The sequence below is a fragment of the Salvelinus alpinus genome, chromosome 8 (assembly GCF_045679555.1).
Source record: "Salvelinus alpinus chromosome 8, SLU_Salpinus.1, whole genome shotgun sequence".
NCBI lineage: Eukaryota > Metazoa > Chordata > Actinopteri > Salmoniformes > Salmonidae > Salvelinus > Salvelinus alpinus.
Genome location: NC_092093.1, coordinates 32,968,921 through 32,988,237, shown reverse-complemented (window position 1 = coordinate 32,988,237; position 19,317 = coordinate 32,968,921). Strand labels below are relative to the sequence as shown.

The 19,317-nt window shown below is 40.7% G+C and overlaps 1 protein-coding gene across 4 annotated transcripts in view; it reads left to right on the top strand.

Moving 5' to 3' along the window:
* The first annotated feature begins 808 nt into the window (after positions 1-808).
* The window catches only part of LOC139582985 (protein FAM184A-like), a 183,296-nt gene continuing 164,787 nt past the window's right edge, over positions 809-19,317 (top strand). For 2 of the 4 annotated variants that reach the window (XM_071413547.1, XM_071413546.1), the window contains exons 1-2: positions 809-1,182; positions 1,418-1,622. In XM_071413547.1, coding sequence (XP_071269648.1) covers positions 1,443-1,622 — 180 coding nt within the window. In that variant the 5' untranslated portion in view covers positions 809-1,182; positions 1,418-1,442. The remainder of the gene's footprint in view (positions 1,183-1,417; positions 1,623-19,317) is intronic. The other 2 variants (XM_071413549.1, XM_071413548.1) reach the window with 1 other exon arrangement.

Genomic DNA, 19,317 nt, shown 5'->3' with positions numbered 1-19,317 from the left:
GAATGCAAAAAAGAGACCAAGTTTGTATGCAGCTTTATATATATATTTTTTTACATTGTTTGCAAACTGAAACGTGACATGTATTATTACCAAAATAACACGCAAAACAGGCACCTGCCCCACCTGCCCTGAATGACGGGTCGTCACTGTACAGTACATGATCAAATCTTGATGATGAGTTAGATATTTGAATCAGCTGTGGAGCGCTAGGGCAAAAAACTAAACATGCACTAAGGTCGGGCCCCAGAACAGAGTTTGGGAAACCCTGCTTTAGGTAAGCCTAACATGTGTTTGCTCTCTGTCTTGGTCGCAAGCATAAGAGACATATAGAGTATAAGAGTATAAGAAATCAGACAGAAGAATCAGAATTAGAGCAAGGACTATGAACTGAACTATGGTTTGAGTGGGATCTTCAATCTGCTTCAGGATTCTCTTCCTATGTGCAGGGATTTAAGACCAGCGCAGTGGAAATGTTCCAAAAGGTACTCCAGGCATGCAGACAGCAAGCTTGATTGATGACCAGCTTTGTCCTCCTCACACATCCCATAATGAATGTGTTCTTGGAACATGCACAAATAGGCTACACACACACACACACACACACATATACAAACAAACATTCAACAATATTTGTTTAATGTTTTGATTAACACTATTGAAATGTAGTGCACGTGTCACCTGACTCTGATCCCATCGTAGCTATACCCCCCCCAAAAAAATCAGCGCATCATTGAAAGGGATGGGAGAGAGTGAAAACGAACGGAACTGACGTCATTGACAGTAACGTAAACTGTTGAAGTCATCCTTGGTAACAGAGTCTTCAGCTATACAGCAACCACTCAGCCTGTCAGAGAGCCACACACACACGCACACACACACACACACACACACACAAGAGCTGATACAAGCTAGCTATGCATTGAAGAAACCCCTCCACGGACCGGCTTTCTCCGTTGGAAAATATCGGGTTCAACTTGAGTAACATCAATTCAACAAGATTTTTATTTGAGCAAATACCCGTGGCAGGTGACTCCTTGCTTGTCAAATACAAAGCGAAGAATATCAAGAATTTGAGTGTGGTCAAAGGAACGCTACTGCCACACTTAACGTTAGCTGACGTTGGCTAGCTAATGCTGAGGACCCTTTCATGAAACACACGGCAACATTTCTTTGATGAAGACGGTAGGCAGTGTTAATTGCGTTTTGCTGTACTATATTTTCATGTGTTATTAAAACGTGATGCTAACAGCAACTGTATTGCATTTGTTTTGACCTGCAGAAAATTACAGACGTTGATATTATCAAGCAGTATGTCTTGATGTATTTTTGTTTTACGGATTTGAGGAGAAAGATCCTGTTGCAGGGGAACCTGCTTTGACCTTTGTGCTATTGTCATTGATACATCACATTCTTCTAGTAACAACATTTGAAGGATCGTGAAGATGGCGACTGGAGCGGGTTGGCAGCAATACTACAGCCCTGCAGCTGGCAATCCATCGTCCGGAGCAGGGAAATATAATTCTGGCTCATCATCTACAATGTCTTACCAGTCGGGCATCACCATGGAATATACCCAAGATCTGCACCTCAAAATGAGCAAGAAAATAGCACAGCTGACAAAGGTAAGGATCGTTACTGTTATAGATAATCGAGTACCAATGGACCGGTCTTTAATCGGGTGCTGTGATGCTGCTGCACTTGTCAAGGCTCGGGTGCTGAGGAGGTATCCCAGTCCTCGCATCCGGCATCAGCGAATCAATGCTTTGATTATACAAAACGCAAAATGTTACAATTATTTTATATATAGCTAGGAATTATTCAGTTCTTACATAATGATATTCCTAGTTTGGTCATATGTATGCAAACATAACATTGAACACAGAACGTTATTACAGTAGTACTCACATAATCTTGCACTAGTGCTCAATAATAATACATTTTAACCCTAGGTGCTGACAGCTGTTTATACCACCAGCTGGAATGAATTGATAGTGTGAGGGCCATTTTCAAATTAAGAACATTTTATTGTTACCCATTTTAATATAACCTATGTTTTTCTACAAGGTAATTTAGGAAGCAAGTATTCCATCCCAGCCTGGTCTCATAGACTACACATAACATAGTAAATGTTAATCCCGGACACTCAAATTAGTATATGTTACGATTGGTATGGTTACATAAAACAGATGGTTACTTAAGTGAAAAACTAAAGTGGTCGGGGTGGATGTGTGGGCGTATAACCCGAGCGTCTAGCTTGCAAGTAGTACTCACGGGCGAACGTCATCACGGGCAACTTTAGCATTTTAGCTATTTAGCAACTTTTCATCTATTTACTACTTTTGAGCTACTTTGCAACTACTTAGCATGTTAGCTAACACTTCCCCTAACTGTAACCCTTTTAGCATACCCATCCTCTAACCCTAACCTTAACCCTTTTAGCTAATTCTTCCCCTAACCTTTTAACCTAACTCCTAAACTTAACCCTAACCCTAAACCCTAGCCTAGCAAACGTTAGCCAGCTAGAAGGAAAGAAATTCAACAAATTAACTTTTAACAAGGCACACCTGTTAATTGAAATGCATTCCAGGTGACTACCTCATGAAGCTGGTTGAGAGAATGCCAAGAACGTGCAAAGCTGTCATCAAGGCAAAGGGTGGCTACTTTGAAGATTCTCAAATATAAAATACATTTTGATTTGTTTAATACTTTTTGCTTACTACATGATTCCATATGTGTTATTCCATAGTTTTGTTGTATTCACTATTATTCTACAATGTAGAAAATAGTAAAAATAAAGAAAAACCCTTGAATGAGTAGGTGTGTCCAAACTTTTGACTGGTACTGTAATACGAATTGTAATTCATAAGATATCATACGAAATGGGTGATGTACATCGCAAATTAATACATACCATATGAAACGTAACATATCATACTAAATGTAGTGTCGTGGATTTACTTATAGAAATATACAAAATGTTCTGAGACCAGATTGCCCATCCACACTAGGAGCAAGATCCAATGAAGTAGAGAAGAGAGATAGTGGTTCCATATTAGCCTATAGACAAGTTGGCTGACAAAGTCACAAAAATGATGCATGTGCAATGTTATCAGAAGGAGGTATGCGTTGCTACAATTCTGAACGTCAGATAGTTAGCAACAATTACAAGAAGCTGCCTTGTGGGGAATAGTAGGTTGCTCGTTTCAGCTCGTTGTATCTAAAATTCGCCTAGCTAGCTAACCAACCACTGTATCAATGTATTTGAGAGACAACAAGTTTTTATTTTATTTATTTTATTTCACCTTTATTTAACCAGGTAGGCAAGTTGAGAACAAGTTCTCATTTACAATTGCGACCTGGCCAAGATAAAGCAAAGCAGTTCGACACATACAACAACACAGTTACACATGGAGTAAAACAAACATACAGTCAATAATACAGTAGAAAAATAAGTCTATATACAATGTGAGCAAATGAGGTGAGATAAGGGAGGTAATGGCAAAAAAAAGGCCATGGTGGCGAAGTAAATACAATATAGCAAGTAAAACACTGGAATGGTAGATTTGCAGTGGAAGAATGTGCAAGTAGAGATAGAAATAATGGGGTGCAAAGGAGCAAAATAAATAAATACAGTAGGGGGAGAGGTAGTTGTTTGGGCTAAATTATAGATGGGCTATGTACAGGTGCAGTAATCTGTGAGCTGCTTTGACAGCTGGTGCTTAAAGCTAGTGATTGGAGATAAGTGTTTCCAGTTTCAGAGATTTTTGTAGTGCTCGTTGTGCAAATGTATTTATGTTTTCATTAAACATTTGGAGACTAAATATAGTTTATATGTTGTGAACAGTCTAAGCCAACCCTGTCTGTTTTTCAACATAGTTACACACACGTCGGTTTTGTTGCTAAACAACCAACCCATCTAAACTCACTGTCAACTGCGTTTATTTTCAGCAAACTTAACATGTGTAAATATTTGTAGGAACATAACAAGATTCAACAACTGAGACATAAACTGAACAAGTTCCACAGACATGTGACTAACAGAAATGGAAGGATGTATCCCTGAACAGAGGGGGTTAAAAATCAAAAGTAACAGTCAGTATCTGGTGTGGCCACCAGCTGCATTAAGTACGGCAGTGCATCTCCTCCTCATGGACTGCACCAGATTTGCCAGTTCTTGCTGTGAGATGTTACCCCACTCTTCCAACAAGGCACCTGCAAGTTCCCGGACATTTCTGGGGGGAATGGCCCTAGCCCTCACCCTCCCATCCAACAGGTCCCAGACATGCTCAATGGGATTGAGATCCGGGCTCTTCGCTGGCCATGGCAGAACACTGACATTCCTGTCTTGCAGGAAATCACGTACAGAACGAGCAGTATGGCTGGTGGCATTGTCATGCTGGAGAGTCATGTCAGGAGCCTGCAGGAAGTGTACCACATGAGGAAGGAGGATGTCTTCCCTGTAACGCACAGCGTTGAGATTGCCTGCAATGACAACAAGCTCAGTCCGATGATGCTGTTACACACCGCCACAGAACATGACGGACCCTCCACCTCCAAATCGATCCCACTCCAGAGTACAGGCCTCGGTGTAACATTCATTCCTTCGACGATAAACCCGAATCCGACCATCACCCCTGGTGAGACAAAACCGCGACTCGTCAGTGAAGAGCACTTTTTGCAAGTCCTGTCTGGTCCAGCGACGGTGGGTTTGTGCCCATAGGCGACGTTGTTGCCGGTGATGTCTGGTGAGGACCTGCCTTACAACAGGCCTACAAGCCCTCAGTCCAGTCTCTCTCAGCCTATTGCGGACAGTCTGAGCACAGATGGAGGGATTGTGCGTTCCTGGTGTAACTCGGGCAGTTGTTGTTGCCATCCTGTACCTGTCCCGCAGGTGTGATGTTCAGATGTACCGATTCTGTGCAGGTGTTGTTACACGTGGTCTGCCACTGCGAGGATGAGCAGTGGTACGTCCTGTCTCCCTGTAGCGCTGTCTTAGGCATCTCAGAGTACGGACATTGCAATTTATTGCCCTGGCCACATCTGCAGTCCTCATGCCTCCTTGCAACATGCCTAAGGCACGTTCACGCAGATGAGCAGGCACCCTGGGCATCTTTCTTTTAGTGTTTTTCAGAGTCAGTAGAAAGGCCTCTTTAGTGTACTAAGTTTTCATAACTGTGACCTTAATTGCCTACTGTCTGTAAGCTGTTAGTGTCTTAACGACCGTTCCACAGGTGCATGTTCATTAATTGTTTATGGTTCATTGAACAAGCATGGGAAACAGTGTTTAAACCCTTTACAATGAAGATCTGTGAAGTTATTTGGATTTTTAGGAAATCATAGTTTATTTTTTTGCTGAGTTTATAACCTGACCTCATATGGGCTATTAACTCTTTAAAGTGGACACAGTTTTTCCTTGTGGCAGGGTTTCACATTTCACTACATTATATGTGAGTTAGTTGGCTAAACCTTGCGGTTTTCAATATGACAACCAATTCAAAGGCATGGTCATACAATAAGGAGTAATACAGCTGTTGCATCCTACCTCCAACTAACCCAAACAGGGTGTGGCCATGTTGTTGTGTTTCGGAGACCCCAGCAGCGCCTCTGTGCAACATCTGTTAAGAAACGTATTTTCTTGTTCCTCCCTGTCAAACAGACAGACTTCATCTGATTGAAGACTAATGCTAAGTGTCCTCTTGTCCAGGTCATAACTCAGTCGGAACATTGAAGTAGTGGACATGGTCTGAAAAGGGATAAATCTGACCTGTCCTACAGAAGGCAGCTCCATTGTCTGTCGCTGATGCTCTAGTCTGGTGAAAACATTGTCTCCTATTCCTTGCAGTAAGGTCCTGATTCATAGCGTTTGCAGTGTCATTCAGAGTAGGTCGACACTACAGTATTTTGCAGCTCATTGAGATGCAAGACATTCATGTTTCTCAGCCTTACAGCACAGTAGTACATGTTTGTTTCTGTCTCTCACCTGAATACTGTAAGTGATGCAGCAAATAACATTTGGATGCAAGGGTGTTTCAAACTGAGGAGCCATATTTTAGCCTACTGTATTTATCTATTTGAAAGGCAACCTAATATCAATGTGATTTATATTTCTGTACAATATTATAAGACTCACTTCATTGGTCAGTTTACATCAGATATTGTGTCACATCGCTTGAATAAAATCCATTCTGTATTTTTTTTTTCTTGTATGACTGCCTGTGTGAGAGCTGTATTTTACTGTCTGTTTCATTTTATAGAGGATGGCTGTCAGGACTGTAAAGTAAGCTATTGCTTCCATAGCAACCAGTTCATTATAATTCAAGACAATATCATGCAGGTATTAAGATGCATATTCTTCTGAAGTAACTGGCCTCGACCGATCCTTTGTCCTTAGCTGTGCTAATGAGTCCGGTAATGGGTTTATAGACAAAAGCACCTGAAAACTGAATATTATGGAGACATATATATTATTATTATGTACCCATAACATTGTTCCAAGGAGAAACAGGGTACTATGTGCAAAGCAGTCTCATTTTATAGGTTCATTTAAGTACTGAGCTGATGAACCGAGTTGGATCTAGCTGTAGGCCTGAATAGTCAAACTACAACAATATAGGTTAGGCCAACACAGTACAGTTAAACTATGTTTCCTCATTGATGTAGATCATGTAATATATTATGTTACTAATAAGTATGTTGTACACTACATGACCAAAAGTATGTGGACACCCCTTGAAATTAGTGTTGGGATGTGATGGTCGACGAGTAGGTGTCCACATACTTATGACCATGTAGTGTATAGTGTATCTTGCTGATTCAGATTCCCACATTAGTTCAACAAGACTGCCTTTACAGAATGATCTGGAGCCAAGAGACAGTTGGAGCCAGAGTGGTACCCCCCCCACCCCGTTACCCAAGCACTGCCCAGTTAACCTGGCCACTGGCGCATGTTTCACTTTGGTTTCATTCCACCTCTGATTTAGCTCCCAGCACCGTGTTTACTTCTGCAATGGAGCGGGCTGCTCTGTGTAAAGTGATGACAGCACTTGAAGGAATGTGTTTCTCCCAGCCGTGCCAGGTGGTCCCGTCCATCCCCTCTCCCCAGTGAATCTCTCTCTATAGAGAGATCATTCAGAGGATGGGCTCAGACTGCTGTGATGTGTTAATACCCCTGCCAGAGAGGGGAATATAGTGCACTGCAACGTCTGCATGTGTGGTGCCATAATCCAGGGGTTAGAAGTTATTTGATTTCTCTGATTTATCAGGTGGCAGGCTGGGCCATGCTGCAGAGCAGATGGCTACGGCCCTGGGCTCCAGGGCTTAGTTCCAATAGGTAGTGGGACTGGGAGGAACCTTAACAATATGTTATTTTAGAAAACCGCTTCAGCCTTATCTGGTGGACCTCAGATAGGGACTGAAATGGCACTACAGGCTTAACAGAAAACGCTTACTCTGCAAACGTTAACGCTACAGTACCTGTAAGTGGTTAGCAAACGTACTGCAAGAATTCAAACAAAGTTGTGCTGCAGAGGGCTTGCAAGACAGGAAGTCGGAAAACTCATTCTTTGTTAGCAAATGTGTAATTTATTGAGAGAATAACTAGGCGAGAACTAGTCAAGACAGGAAATTGTTTTATCTTGTGGTGAGGAAAAATGCTTGTTCTTTGAGAACACAAATTGTCCATGACTTTACCTGGAGGCACTGGGGATATTGAAAATTATTTCAATTATTCTCCCAGAAGGATTCAGAGAGGGGGCGAAATCAAATGAACAAACTGTCAAGATTGAACCCTGCTGTTGAAAAAGGCAGGAGTTGTTATTAACCTTGGCAGGATGCTCTTGGCTGATTGTCACAATCCCACGTCAGATTTCATTAAGATACTCTCGCACCCCATGGCACACCCTTATCACAGGAAATATGATAAAAGTTTTCTCTGATACACCACTGACTGTGTGATGCAATCTGTGGTAAATGGTCACTGCCATACTGTACATGCTGCTCATCTGTCGTCTGCCAGAACACACCTCTGTGGTGACAATAATGCAGGGTTTAGCCTGGAAAGTTCTGGAAAGTGGCTCTGAAGGTGCTTCTAGCTCCAATTGTTCCACCTCAAGTGTATTCTAGAGACAGGCAGTAGTGAAGCCGAGGAAACAATACCATTCTGGCCAATGTGTGTAAAAGTAACCTATGCATTTCTAATGAAATATCCCCAAGCAGTTGACAAGGCTATTTGAGCTGGCTGGCTGTTTATTGTTAGGGGACCGTACTGTACCGAGTTTCTACAGGAATGTGAGGAAACACCCCAGAACCTAGACAGGTGGAGATTAGAGAGGGCAGGTTGGAGGTGTCAGGTGGGTGTTTCACAGGAAAGCCACGACTAATGACAGCACAGGTCTTAACATGACTGACTGGTGGCTGCGTCATAAACCCGTGCTTCCCCGTGCGTTATTAAACCTTACATTTCCACCCGACCAGCTCGGGCTCACAGCGAGTTAAGACTCACTGTTGATAATCTGCGTAAAACATGTTCCTGTTTACACTTGTGTGTGCTGCTCACTGACTGCCCATCCATGCATGATGTTGCCATGGCCATGTTCAGAGATGTCATGCAGTATGACAAGGATAAGATGTCATCATAGACATTAAAACCAGTAGATGGTTATGGTGCTGACGTCATCCACGCATTCCTATGAAAAACTCCCGATGGCGCATGAAGCTGGAAGTATTTGAATTTGAAACACGCCATATTGCTCAATGGGGCTGAATTGCAACAACATTGCTACGGATCATGGTGAAAGAGGCCATAACTAGCAAAAGATCATTGTCGATGGATCACTATTTAATTATATCTAAATTTATAGCGAACTTGATCATAAACAAATTTTAGAGGCCTACACGGCCATCACATTTTTTGGGGGGGGCCATTCTAGCGATCGTAATTTACAGTGTCTTAAGAAAGTATTCACACCACTTGACTTTTTCCACATTTTGTTGTGTTACAGCCTGCATTTAAAATGGATTAAATGGAGATGTTGTGTTACTGGCCTACACACAATCCCCCATAATGTCAAAGTGGAATGTTTTTTGAAATGTTAATTCAAAATGAAAAGCTGAAATGTCTTGAGTCAATAAGTTTTCAACCCGTTTGTAATGGCAAGCCTAAATAGTTTCAGGAGTAAAAATGTGCTTAACAAGTCACAAAATAAGTTGCAAGACTCACTCTGTGTGCAATAATAGTGTTTAACATGATTTTTGAATGACTTCCTCATCTCTGTACCTCACACATACAATTTATCTGTAAGGTCCCTCAGTTGAGCAGTGAATTTCGAACACAGATACAACCACAAAGACCAGGGAGGTGCCTCGCAAAGAAGGTCACCTATTGGTAGATGGGTCAAAAAAAGCAGACAATGAATATCCATTTGAGCAAGGTGAAGTTTTTTAAATTCCACTTTGGATTGTGTATCAATACACCCAGTCACTACCAAGATACAGGAATCCTTCCCAACTCAGTTGCCAGAGAGGAAGGAAACCGCTCAGGGATTTCACCATGAGGGCAATGGTGACTTTAAAACAGTTACTGAGTTTAATGGCTGTGGTAGGAGAAAACTGAGGATGGATCAACAACATTGTAGTTACACCACAATATTAACCTAAATGACAGAGTGAAAAGAAGGAAGCCTGTGCAGAATAAAAATATTCCAAAACATGCATCCTATTTGCAATAAAGCACTAAAGTAATACAGTAATACTAAAGTAAAACTGCAAAATTTTGACAAAGAAATGAACTTTATGTCCTGAATACAAAGCGTTACGTTTCAGGCAAATCCAACACAACACATCAATGAGTACCACTATTCATATTTTCAAGCATGGTGGTGGCTGCATCATGTTATGGGTATTTGTCATCGGCAAGGACTAGGGAGTTTTTCTAGGATAAAAAAAACTACGGAATAGAATTAAGCACAGGCAAAATCCTAGAGGAAAACCTGGTTCAGTCTGCTTTCCAACAGACAAATTCACCTTTCAGCAGGACAATAAAACACGGCTTGAAAATGTCTAGCAATGATCAACAACCAACTTGACAGAGCTTGACACATTTTTTAAAGAATAATGTGCCAATATTGTACAATCTAGGTGTGCAAAGCTCTTAGAGACTTACCCATAAAGCCTCACAGCTGTAATCGCTGCCAAAGGTGATTCTAACGTATTGACTCAGAAGGTTGAATACAGTGGTTCCTCCTTTAAAAGTTGCATCATACTGTGGCACACCCTGGGTGCTGCTGCAGCATTCTGTGGCACGTCATTTAATTCTCAGCCATTTCTTCTGTTACTGTAAGTTATTGCTAGTTTGACCACCAGAGGGCATCTTTGAGAAGCATTTGATAGTATTCCATATTGGCATGACCAGAGAATTTAAAACCTTTTTTGTAATAACATAGTATATGGGATTGATTTTAAGAAATTTGGCTTAATTCATTTAATTAATATTATGGTGTTTCCATTCAGAGAAAATGAAAAATGAAACCCTAAGGGTTTCCGTTAGGATGGAATGGAAAATATGGCGCTGTACAACGTGATTGTCAGGAGTAGGCTACAGGATTGGAGGATTCTAAATTGTTTGCCTTCATTAGACAACTTTGTTCCAATATTTCTGTAAATAAGTGATATTTATTCCCATAGTACATTAGTACATTACGGATCCATAACTAAATCAACATCTGCATTTTGAAAGAGTATTTTTTTATCTTTATTTCGCTTTCCGAATGTTCTATTCCCAGCTTATTGTTCAACGTCACAATGCCTGCTTTGCTATTGTTGGCAATGAGACCTGCTCACGTTGTTTTATAGTTAAAATGTAATCAACAAAAATAATATTGGAACTCTGCGGTCTTCCCATTGTTTATTTTGGGGGAAATATAGGCATGTCTGTCTATTTTGCCAAATGTCTCGCAATGTTTAGATTTAGATTTTTTTCAAGTCGGACGCCATTTTAATCATGAGAATCTCCTCTTTCTAAATATGTAAGTCTGGGCAGCTAGCTCGGTTGTCATCAAATGCTAGCCCCAAAATACTTTTTGCCCTTGGAATGCTGAGCTCCCACAATTGTTTTCCTATGGAGAGGCATGCTGGTCTATTTTGCCAAATATCTCATTGTGTATATTTTGTTTTTTTCAAGTCGGGTTTAACCGGTGTGAAATGGCGGGGTGCGCGCTAATAGCGTTTCAATCGGTGACGTCACTCGCTCTGAGACCTTGAAGTAGTTGTTCCCCTTGCTCTGCAAGGGCGTGGCTTTTGTGGAGTGATGGGTAACGATGCTTCGAGGGTGGCTGTTGTCAATGTGTGCAGAGGGTTCCTGGTTCGAGCCCAGGTAGGGGCGAGGAGAGGGACGGAAGCATAACTGTTACACAGGCACCATTTTAAAATCAGGAATATTCTCCTCTTCGTAATTATGTAAGTCTGGGCAGCGAGCTCGTTTGTCATCGATTGCTAGACCAGAAATAGTCAGAAGTTTTTATTTTTTCCCTACTTTTTCATTACGCAAACATAAGCACAGTTGACACCATCGAAGTGCGGATGTTTACTTTCTACACAAGTAGTTTTTTTCCAGTTTCGTCAGACGAACAGATTGTAGTGTTAAAATAAAAAGGGATAAATTTTTTATGGAATTCTAAGCATCACTCCAGTCAAAACAGGCTCTGCAAAATTTCGAGTCCATTTATTTGCTATGGGTTCGCGCTAGTGTTCCAGTTTAGCCAACTTTCTTAAGCCGTTTTTCAGCCTTGGGTGAATTTTGACTCATTCTATTGTACAGACTATAGATAGCCAGAGCGAATTCACGAAAGCACCCGAATGTCCATTGAGAAAGCACAACGACTATACCATTTAGCTAAGAATGATGAGAATAATCAAGTCAATAAACGTTGGGTAGTTAGATAGCCTATAGTTAATATACTGGCAAGTTTGATGTATAACTACTAACGTTACGTAGTAACATAGCTAACATACCGGTACATACTGCTGTAATGATATGCTATGTGGTTCATAAGGACAGCGTAGCTAACAAATTGTCAGCCAACATAACGTGTAAGGTAACTTATTTGAAAAGTTATTACTTTATTACATTGAGTAGCAAGCTACCCCTTGGTCGTTAGGGCAAATCTGGTCTGTGATAGGAGGGGTGGTTTTCACACCTAGCTTGGCTATTAGACTGTTCTTTAGTAAAGGTTGATTAGTCTATTGTTCAGCTATTAGCCCCCCTCCCCAATTTGCACTCGTCTGCAGGTATGTTTTGATGTGTGAGAGGAAGCCAGTCCCTCATCGCCACCTCACCCACTCTTAAGATAACCTTCGGGCCAACTGGGGGCCCAAGGCTGGTTAGGAGACACTGCAATTGTGATGAACTGAGAGAATATTAGGGTAGCACTAATTCATTAATCATATGCTGTCTGCCGCTGTTCTTACCTCTTTCCCTTTCTGTCTTCTACACTTCTCTCCCCACCTTGTCTTTCTTCCAATGCACACCATATGTGCATTGAAGTACAGATTGAACTTGTATTTATAATATTACAATTATCATAATTATAATGCATTTATTATGTATTTATAACACCTGGATAATGAACTTCTTTCAATAAAGCGTTTCACATTCTCCACTGGTTGAAATTAAGTATTTTATTGAAATACTATCCTGTGTCCTCAGATTATTGCAGATGAAGGGAGTTAGATATGCATAGATTTTTTTCTGTATATATGAATTAATAATCAATCATGTTTCTAGTCTATTGCATAGTTACAATGTGTGATCATTGATGTCCCAGGAGCAGTAAACACTGTTGAAGTGTATAATTGTAATACATACAAGCAGACACAGCGTCATTCAAATAATGGAGTTTGATATGACTGAAAAATAATGTCTCAATTAAACATCCATAGGCATACAGTTATTTTTATCCTCCACTACACAATAAGCAAGTAAATGGTTAGCTATGTTACTTCAGCTGCATTGCAAGGCAAGCTAACACAATTGTACATAAAATTTGCAGTAAATGCTTTAGCTAGCTAGATTCTTTACATCCACTATTTCACAAGACTGCAGCCTGGTTTGCTGGTTTTCTCAGGAGTCCCTAAAACATGTGATCGATATGTGATCGATACGTGATCGATATGACAACAGCCAGTGAAAGTGCAGGGCGCCAAATTCAAACAACAGAAATCTCATAATTGAAATTCCTCAAACATACATGTGTCTTATACCATTTTAAAGGTAATCTTGTTGTTAATCCCACCAAAGTGTCCGATTTCAAATAGACTTTTCAGCAAAAGCACCACAAACGATTATGTTAGGTCACCACCGACTCAAAGAAAATTCAGCCATTTTTCCAGCCAAAGAGAGGAGCCACAAATAGCACAAATAGAGATAGAATTTATCACTAACCTTTGATGATCTTCATCAGATGACACTCATAGAACTTCATGTTACACAATACATGCATGTTTTGTTTGATAAAGTTCATATTTATATAAAAAAATCTGAGTTTACATTGGCGCGTTACATTCACTAGTTCCAAAAACATCCAGTGATAGTGCATAGCCACATCGTTTCTACAGAAATACTCATCATAAATGTAGATGATAATACAAGTTATACACATGGAATTATAGATAATATCTCTCCTTAATGCAACCGCTGTGTCAGATTTCAAAAAAACTTTACGGAAAAAGCAAACCATGCAATAATCTGAGACGGAGCTCAGAACAATAGTAAAATTAGCCGCCTTGTTGGAGTCAACAGAAACCAGAAAATACATGATAAATGTTTCCTTACCTTTGATGAACTTCATCAGAATGCAGTCCTAGGAATCCCAATTCCACAATAAATGCTTGATTTGTTCGATAATGTCACAAAGCGCGTCCACTATAACGTGACGAAATGTCCAAAAGTTCCGTAACAGTCAGTAGAAACATGTCAAACGATGTATTGAATCAATCTTAAGAATGTTGTTAACATACATCTTGAATAACGTTCCAACCGGAGAATTACATTGACTTCAGTTGAGCGATGGAACGGAGCTGCCTCTCACGTGAACGCGCGTGTTCAATGCGTGGTCACCTCATGGCAGTGGTGACTAATTCCTGTCTCCTTCGGCCCCCCTTCACATTAGAGTCATCAGACAAAGTTCTATTGACATCTAGTGGAAGCCGTAGGAAGTGAAAACTCATCCATATCTGGCTGTAATTTCAATGGGAGCTTGTTTGAAAATCTACCAGCCTCAGAAAAAATCCAAACAGGAAGTGGAACTTCTCAGGTTTTTGCCTGCCATATGAGTTTTGTTATACTCACAGACATAATTCAAACAGTTTTAGAAACGTCAGAGTGTTTTCTATCCAATACTAATAATAATATGCATATATTAGCAACTATGACGGAGGAGCAGGCCGTTTACTCTGGGCACCTCTGTGCACCTTTCATCCAAGCTACTCAATACTGCCCCTGCAGCCATAAGAAGTTAAACAACAGGAATTACAAATTCATTCTCCCAACACTAGCTAAAGTTAGCTAGTCAGATAATTTACGAAAAGCGCTATTTAGCAAGTTAACTATGACAAAAAAATATTTGTCTCTACATTAACTAACATATTCCTCTCAATTGTACATTTTGTCAGCCATCTTCACCCAGAGACAGGTGGCTCGCGTCAAAATTCGTCATTAGAACCACTCGATATGATTGGTCATATAAAAACCTTGGGACCAAAATTCATAATGAGTACTCTAACTCCCCCTTGTGGTGGTCTGGAGCAATGAAGCCGTGACGCTGGGTACCTCTAAGTCCCGTGGTGCAAGCCTGCAACTTTTAAAGGAGAAACCACTGTACTTATGTAATCAAGATACAGTGGGGAGAACAAGTATTTGATACACTGACGATTTTGCAGGTTTTCCTACTTACAAAGCATGTAGAGGTCTGTAATTTTTTAAATCATAAGTACACTTCAACTGTGAGAGACGGAATCTAAAACAAAAATCCAGAAAATCACATTGTATGATTTATTTTTCAATTTAAAGTTTTATTAAGTTTTCAAACAACCAACCAAACACACTCCACATTCACAGATGTGACAGACTTAAAAATAAATAAATAATAATAATAATAAAAAAATTGTTATATATATATATACATATATACATACATACATATACATACATACACACATACACACAAATAATAATTATAACAACATTTAAAATGTAGAACTTGCAGCAGCACTATCAAGGTTCTTATTTGCTATTTCCAGCCTTAGCTGAGATGACGAGCCAATGATTAGTTTTTAGATTTTACAGCACCTTACACAACACGCATCTGCTCACCTCCCCGATCCCCCCATTCACTCTGTCCAATTTGAGATATAGTGGAGTAGTGGAGACCAGAGTCTATCAAACTTGGGCTGTCTCTTGTGGAGGTCATAAGTGAGCTTTTCAAGAGGGAGAAAGTCAACAATCTGGTCAATCCACATTTTAAATGTAGGAGAGGTACTAGAGGCCCACAATAGAAGGATACATTTCTTAGCAAAGTATGTAATGGTCATGAGCAAATTTTCTCTGTCAGGATCAAGAACAAAGTCCTGCTGGGCATTAAGAAGATAGAGACACGGGGTCATATCAAACTGTACATCTAGTATTTTCTGTGCAGCAGTATGTATAGATTGCCAAAATCTGGCAATCTCTCTACAGCTCCAAAATACATGCATATAGGTTCCACTTTCAGAGGTACATCTTTTACAGTTAGGAGAAATGTCTGTTTTCATTTTATGGAGTCTCAAGGGAGTGTAATAAAATTTGTACAAAAATTTGTAATTCGATTCTTTCATTTTTACATTAGTAGAGGAGCAGTATACCCTGTCGCAAACCTCCGCCCATAACTCATCACTGATAGTCAGACCAAGGTCCTTTTCCCAGATTATTTTCAAAGGAGTAAAGGAGGAGCCTCCTTTCTCAGAAAGGAGTCTATAGATATAGGAGATTTTGCCTTTAATGGATTGTGCTGTGACAAGAAGGGTTTCAACTGAGTTCAACTGAGTTCTAAACCTCCTCTTGGAAGTAAATGAGGAGATGACATGTCTAATTTGAAGATATTTTTAAAAAATGGGATCTTGGCACATTGAATTCACTGCAGAGCTCTTGAAAGGATTTCAGTGTAGTGGTCTTCTGATGAAATAGGTCTGAAAAGGTCCTGATTCCTAGAGTATGCCAAAGATTAAAGTTGGCATCCCTCAGGGCTTTTGGCAAGTCTGGGTTGCCTACTATAGGCGAGTGAGAGCATATTTGGGAGGAGATGCCCAGGTATTTCTTACAGTCCCTCCACGCTAGTAGGGTGCTGTAAATCACAAATGTTTTGGCTATGTTGCCCACTTCACTAAAGTTATTAATGAATATAGTTGAGCTTAGTGGCAATGAACCACAGGATTGGGCTTCTATCTGGATCCACGTTGACTCTTGTCTGTTTGTGATCCATGTTAGCATGTTGCGGATTTGGGCAGACCAGTAGTACAATTGAAGGGAGGGAAGGGCAAGACCGCCCTTAGATTCAGGTTTCGATAGAGTGGAGAGCTTGATCCTAGGTTTTTTATTGCCCCATATAAATTTGGTGATGCTTTGGTTAATTGTTTTGAAAAAGGAAGCTGGGAGATAGCATGGGAGCATCTGAAATAAATAGTTCAGTCTAGGGAGGATGTTCATACGGATTACATTAATTCTTCCTACTAAGCTAATTGGGAGGGAGATCCAGGTTTGGAGGTTGTTTTTGATTCGATCCAGGAGTGGAAGATAATTCTCCTTGAAAAGCCTATTCAGATCTGGTGTTATGAATATCCCAAGGTATTGAAACCCCTGTGTCTTCCATTGGAATGGGCATAGTGTCTTCATAGAACTGGTGAGTGTAATATTGAGAGGGCAGACAGTGGATTTGTTAAAATTTATCTTATAACCTGAAAACGTGCCATACTGAGCAATTGTGTCTAAAATGGGAGGAAGGGATTTCTCAGGGTTGGATATGTAGAGCAAGACATCATCCGCGTAAAGCGAAATCTTGTGCTGCAGGCCGCCTGCAGGAACACCTGTAATACTTGGATTGCTCCTTATCAACTCTGCCAGAGGCTCCGCCCCCAACAAGTAGAGCAGGGGGGATAGCGAGCACCCTTGTCTTGTGCCCCGTCCCAAAGGGAATCTGTCAGAGTTCAGTCCGTTAGTAGTCACCATGGCATTTGGATGAGAGTATAGTGATTTGATCCATTTAATAAAGTTTGGGCCCATATTGAACTTTTCTAAGATTGAGAACAGAAAGCTCCACTCCATCCTGTCGAACGCCTTCTCAGCATCCAGTGAAGCCAGCAGGACAGGGGTCTTCTGTGCGTTTACTTGATCAATAATATCAAAAAGACGGCGAATGTTATCAGAAGAGTATCTGTCTCTAATAAATCCAGTTTGGTCCGCTTTTATTATTTTGGGAAGAAGAGTGTTTAGTCTTTTGGCCAGCAATTTGGTAATTATTTTGTAGTCGAAATCCAACAAGCTTATGGGCCGGAAGGAGGAGCAGGATAGGGGGTCCTTGTCTTTTTTGAGCAACACTGTAATGCGAGCTGTGCGCATTGAGTCTGGGAGAACTCCGTTTTTGCAAAAATCCTCCAGCATTGGCATGAAAATAGGGCTAAGCTGGGGCCAAAAAGCTTTGTAGAACTCTCTGGGGAATCCATCTGGGCCTGGGGACTTGTTAGGTGGCATGGAGGTAATTGCCTCCAGGATCTCCTCAGGAGTGAAGGGGGAGTTGAGATCTTCTTGGTCAGTCTCTGATAGTTTAGGTAGCGAGATTCCCTCTAGGAAGGAGTGGAGTTCTGCTTCCGTGTGTTTTCTCTCAGAGGTATATAGTTTGCAGTAAAAATCATGAAAGGTTAAATTGATCTTTTTTGGGTCATATGTGACCTCGTCCTCTGCTGTTCGGATAGCCATAATTGTACGCTCTGACTGCTCTTTTTTTAATTGATAAGCAAGCAATCTACTAGGCCTATTGCTATACTCATGGTATTTCTGTTTAGTAAAGAAAACTTTTTTTTTAATCTCCCGAGTATAGTCCAAATTCAGTTTGGCTTTGGCTGCTTTAAGTTGACTCCAGGAGGTGCTGTCTGTGGATTGTTTATGTACTTTTTCACAGCGTTCCAGCTCCCTCTCCAGATCTAGCCTGTGTGCTTCCATTGCTTTTTTCTTAGAGGAAGCATATGCAATTAGATGACCTCTTAGTGTGGCTTTAGCAGCGTCCCACATTGTGGCCGGAGAAACAGGAGAATCTTTGTTGTCTTGTGTGTAGTTGTCTATCCATGTAGTTACCAATGTATGGAATGCTTCGTTTGATAGCATGGAGGTGTTGAATTTCCAGCTCTTTGACCTCGGGATGTTTTTGCAGAGGTCAAAGCGGAGGTGGACAAAGGCGTGATCCGAAAGCGCTATGGGTCCGATTGTACACGTGGCTGAATTTATGAAACTCTTTGGGATAAAAATGTAATCTATACGGGAGTAGGTGTTATGGACATTAGAGTAGTATGTATAGTCCATAGATGAGCTATTAGTCTCTCTCCAGATATCTATCAGTCCCATCTCTTTAGTAAGAGAGTTCAACATCTTTGCAGATCTAGGATTTGTGGTGGGGACTTGAGATGATTTGTCTAGGGTTGGGTTCAGGGTACAATTAAAATCTCCGGCCAACACTCCAAAGGAAACACAATGCTCATTGAACAGGGTTATCATTTTCGACATAAAAGCAGGAGTATCTGTGTTAGGGGCGTATATGTTTAAGAGAGTAATTGGTTGCCCATACAGTGACCCAGTTATCAAAATAAATCTCCCCTCCGGATCAGATATGTTTTTGTCAATTATGAATGGAACATTCTTATGGATAAGTATGGCTGTGCCTCTACTGTTGGATTTGAAAGATGAGAAATACACCTGTCCCACCCAAGCTCTGCGGAGTTTGGCATGTTCAGCATCACAGAGGTGTGTCTCTTGCAATAGCGCGATGTCTGCTTTTTCCTTTTTTAGAGCACATAGTATCTTTTTCCGTTTTATTGCATGACCTAGACCATGGCAGTTCCATGTCAATAGATTTAAGGTACTAGTCATCGTCATCGAACAGTAATCGAACTTTAGTGCAAGTCATCTCTGGGTAAAGGTGGATAGTAGTTACAGCTGCGTTCACATAAAAGGAAAATAAATGGTTTACATAAAATAACAGTCTCTGAACACCCCAGCCGAGTTCCCAAACAACTCGACATATC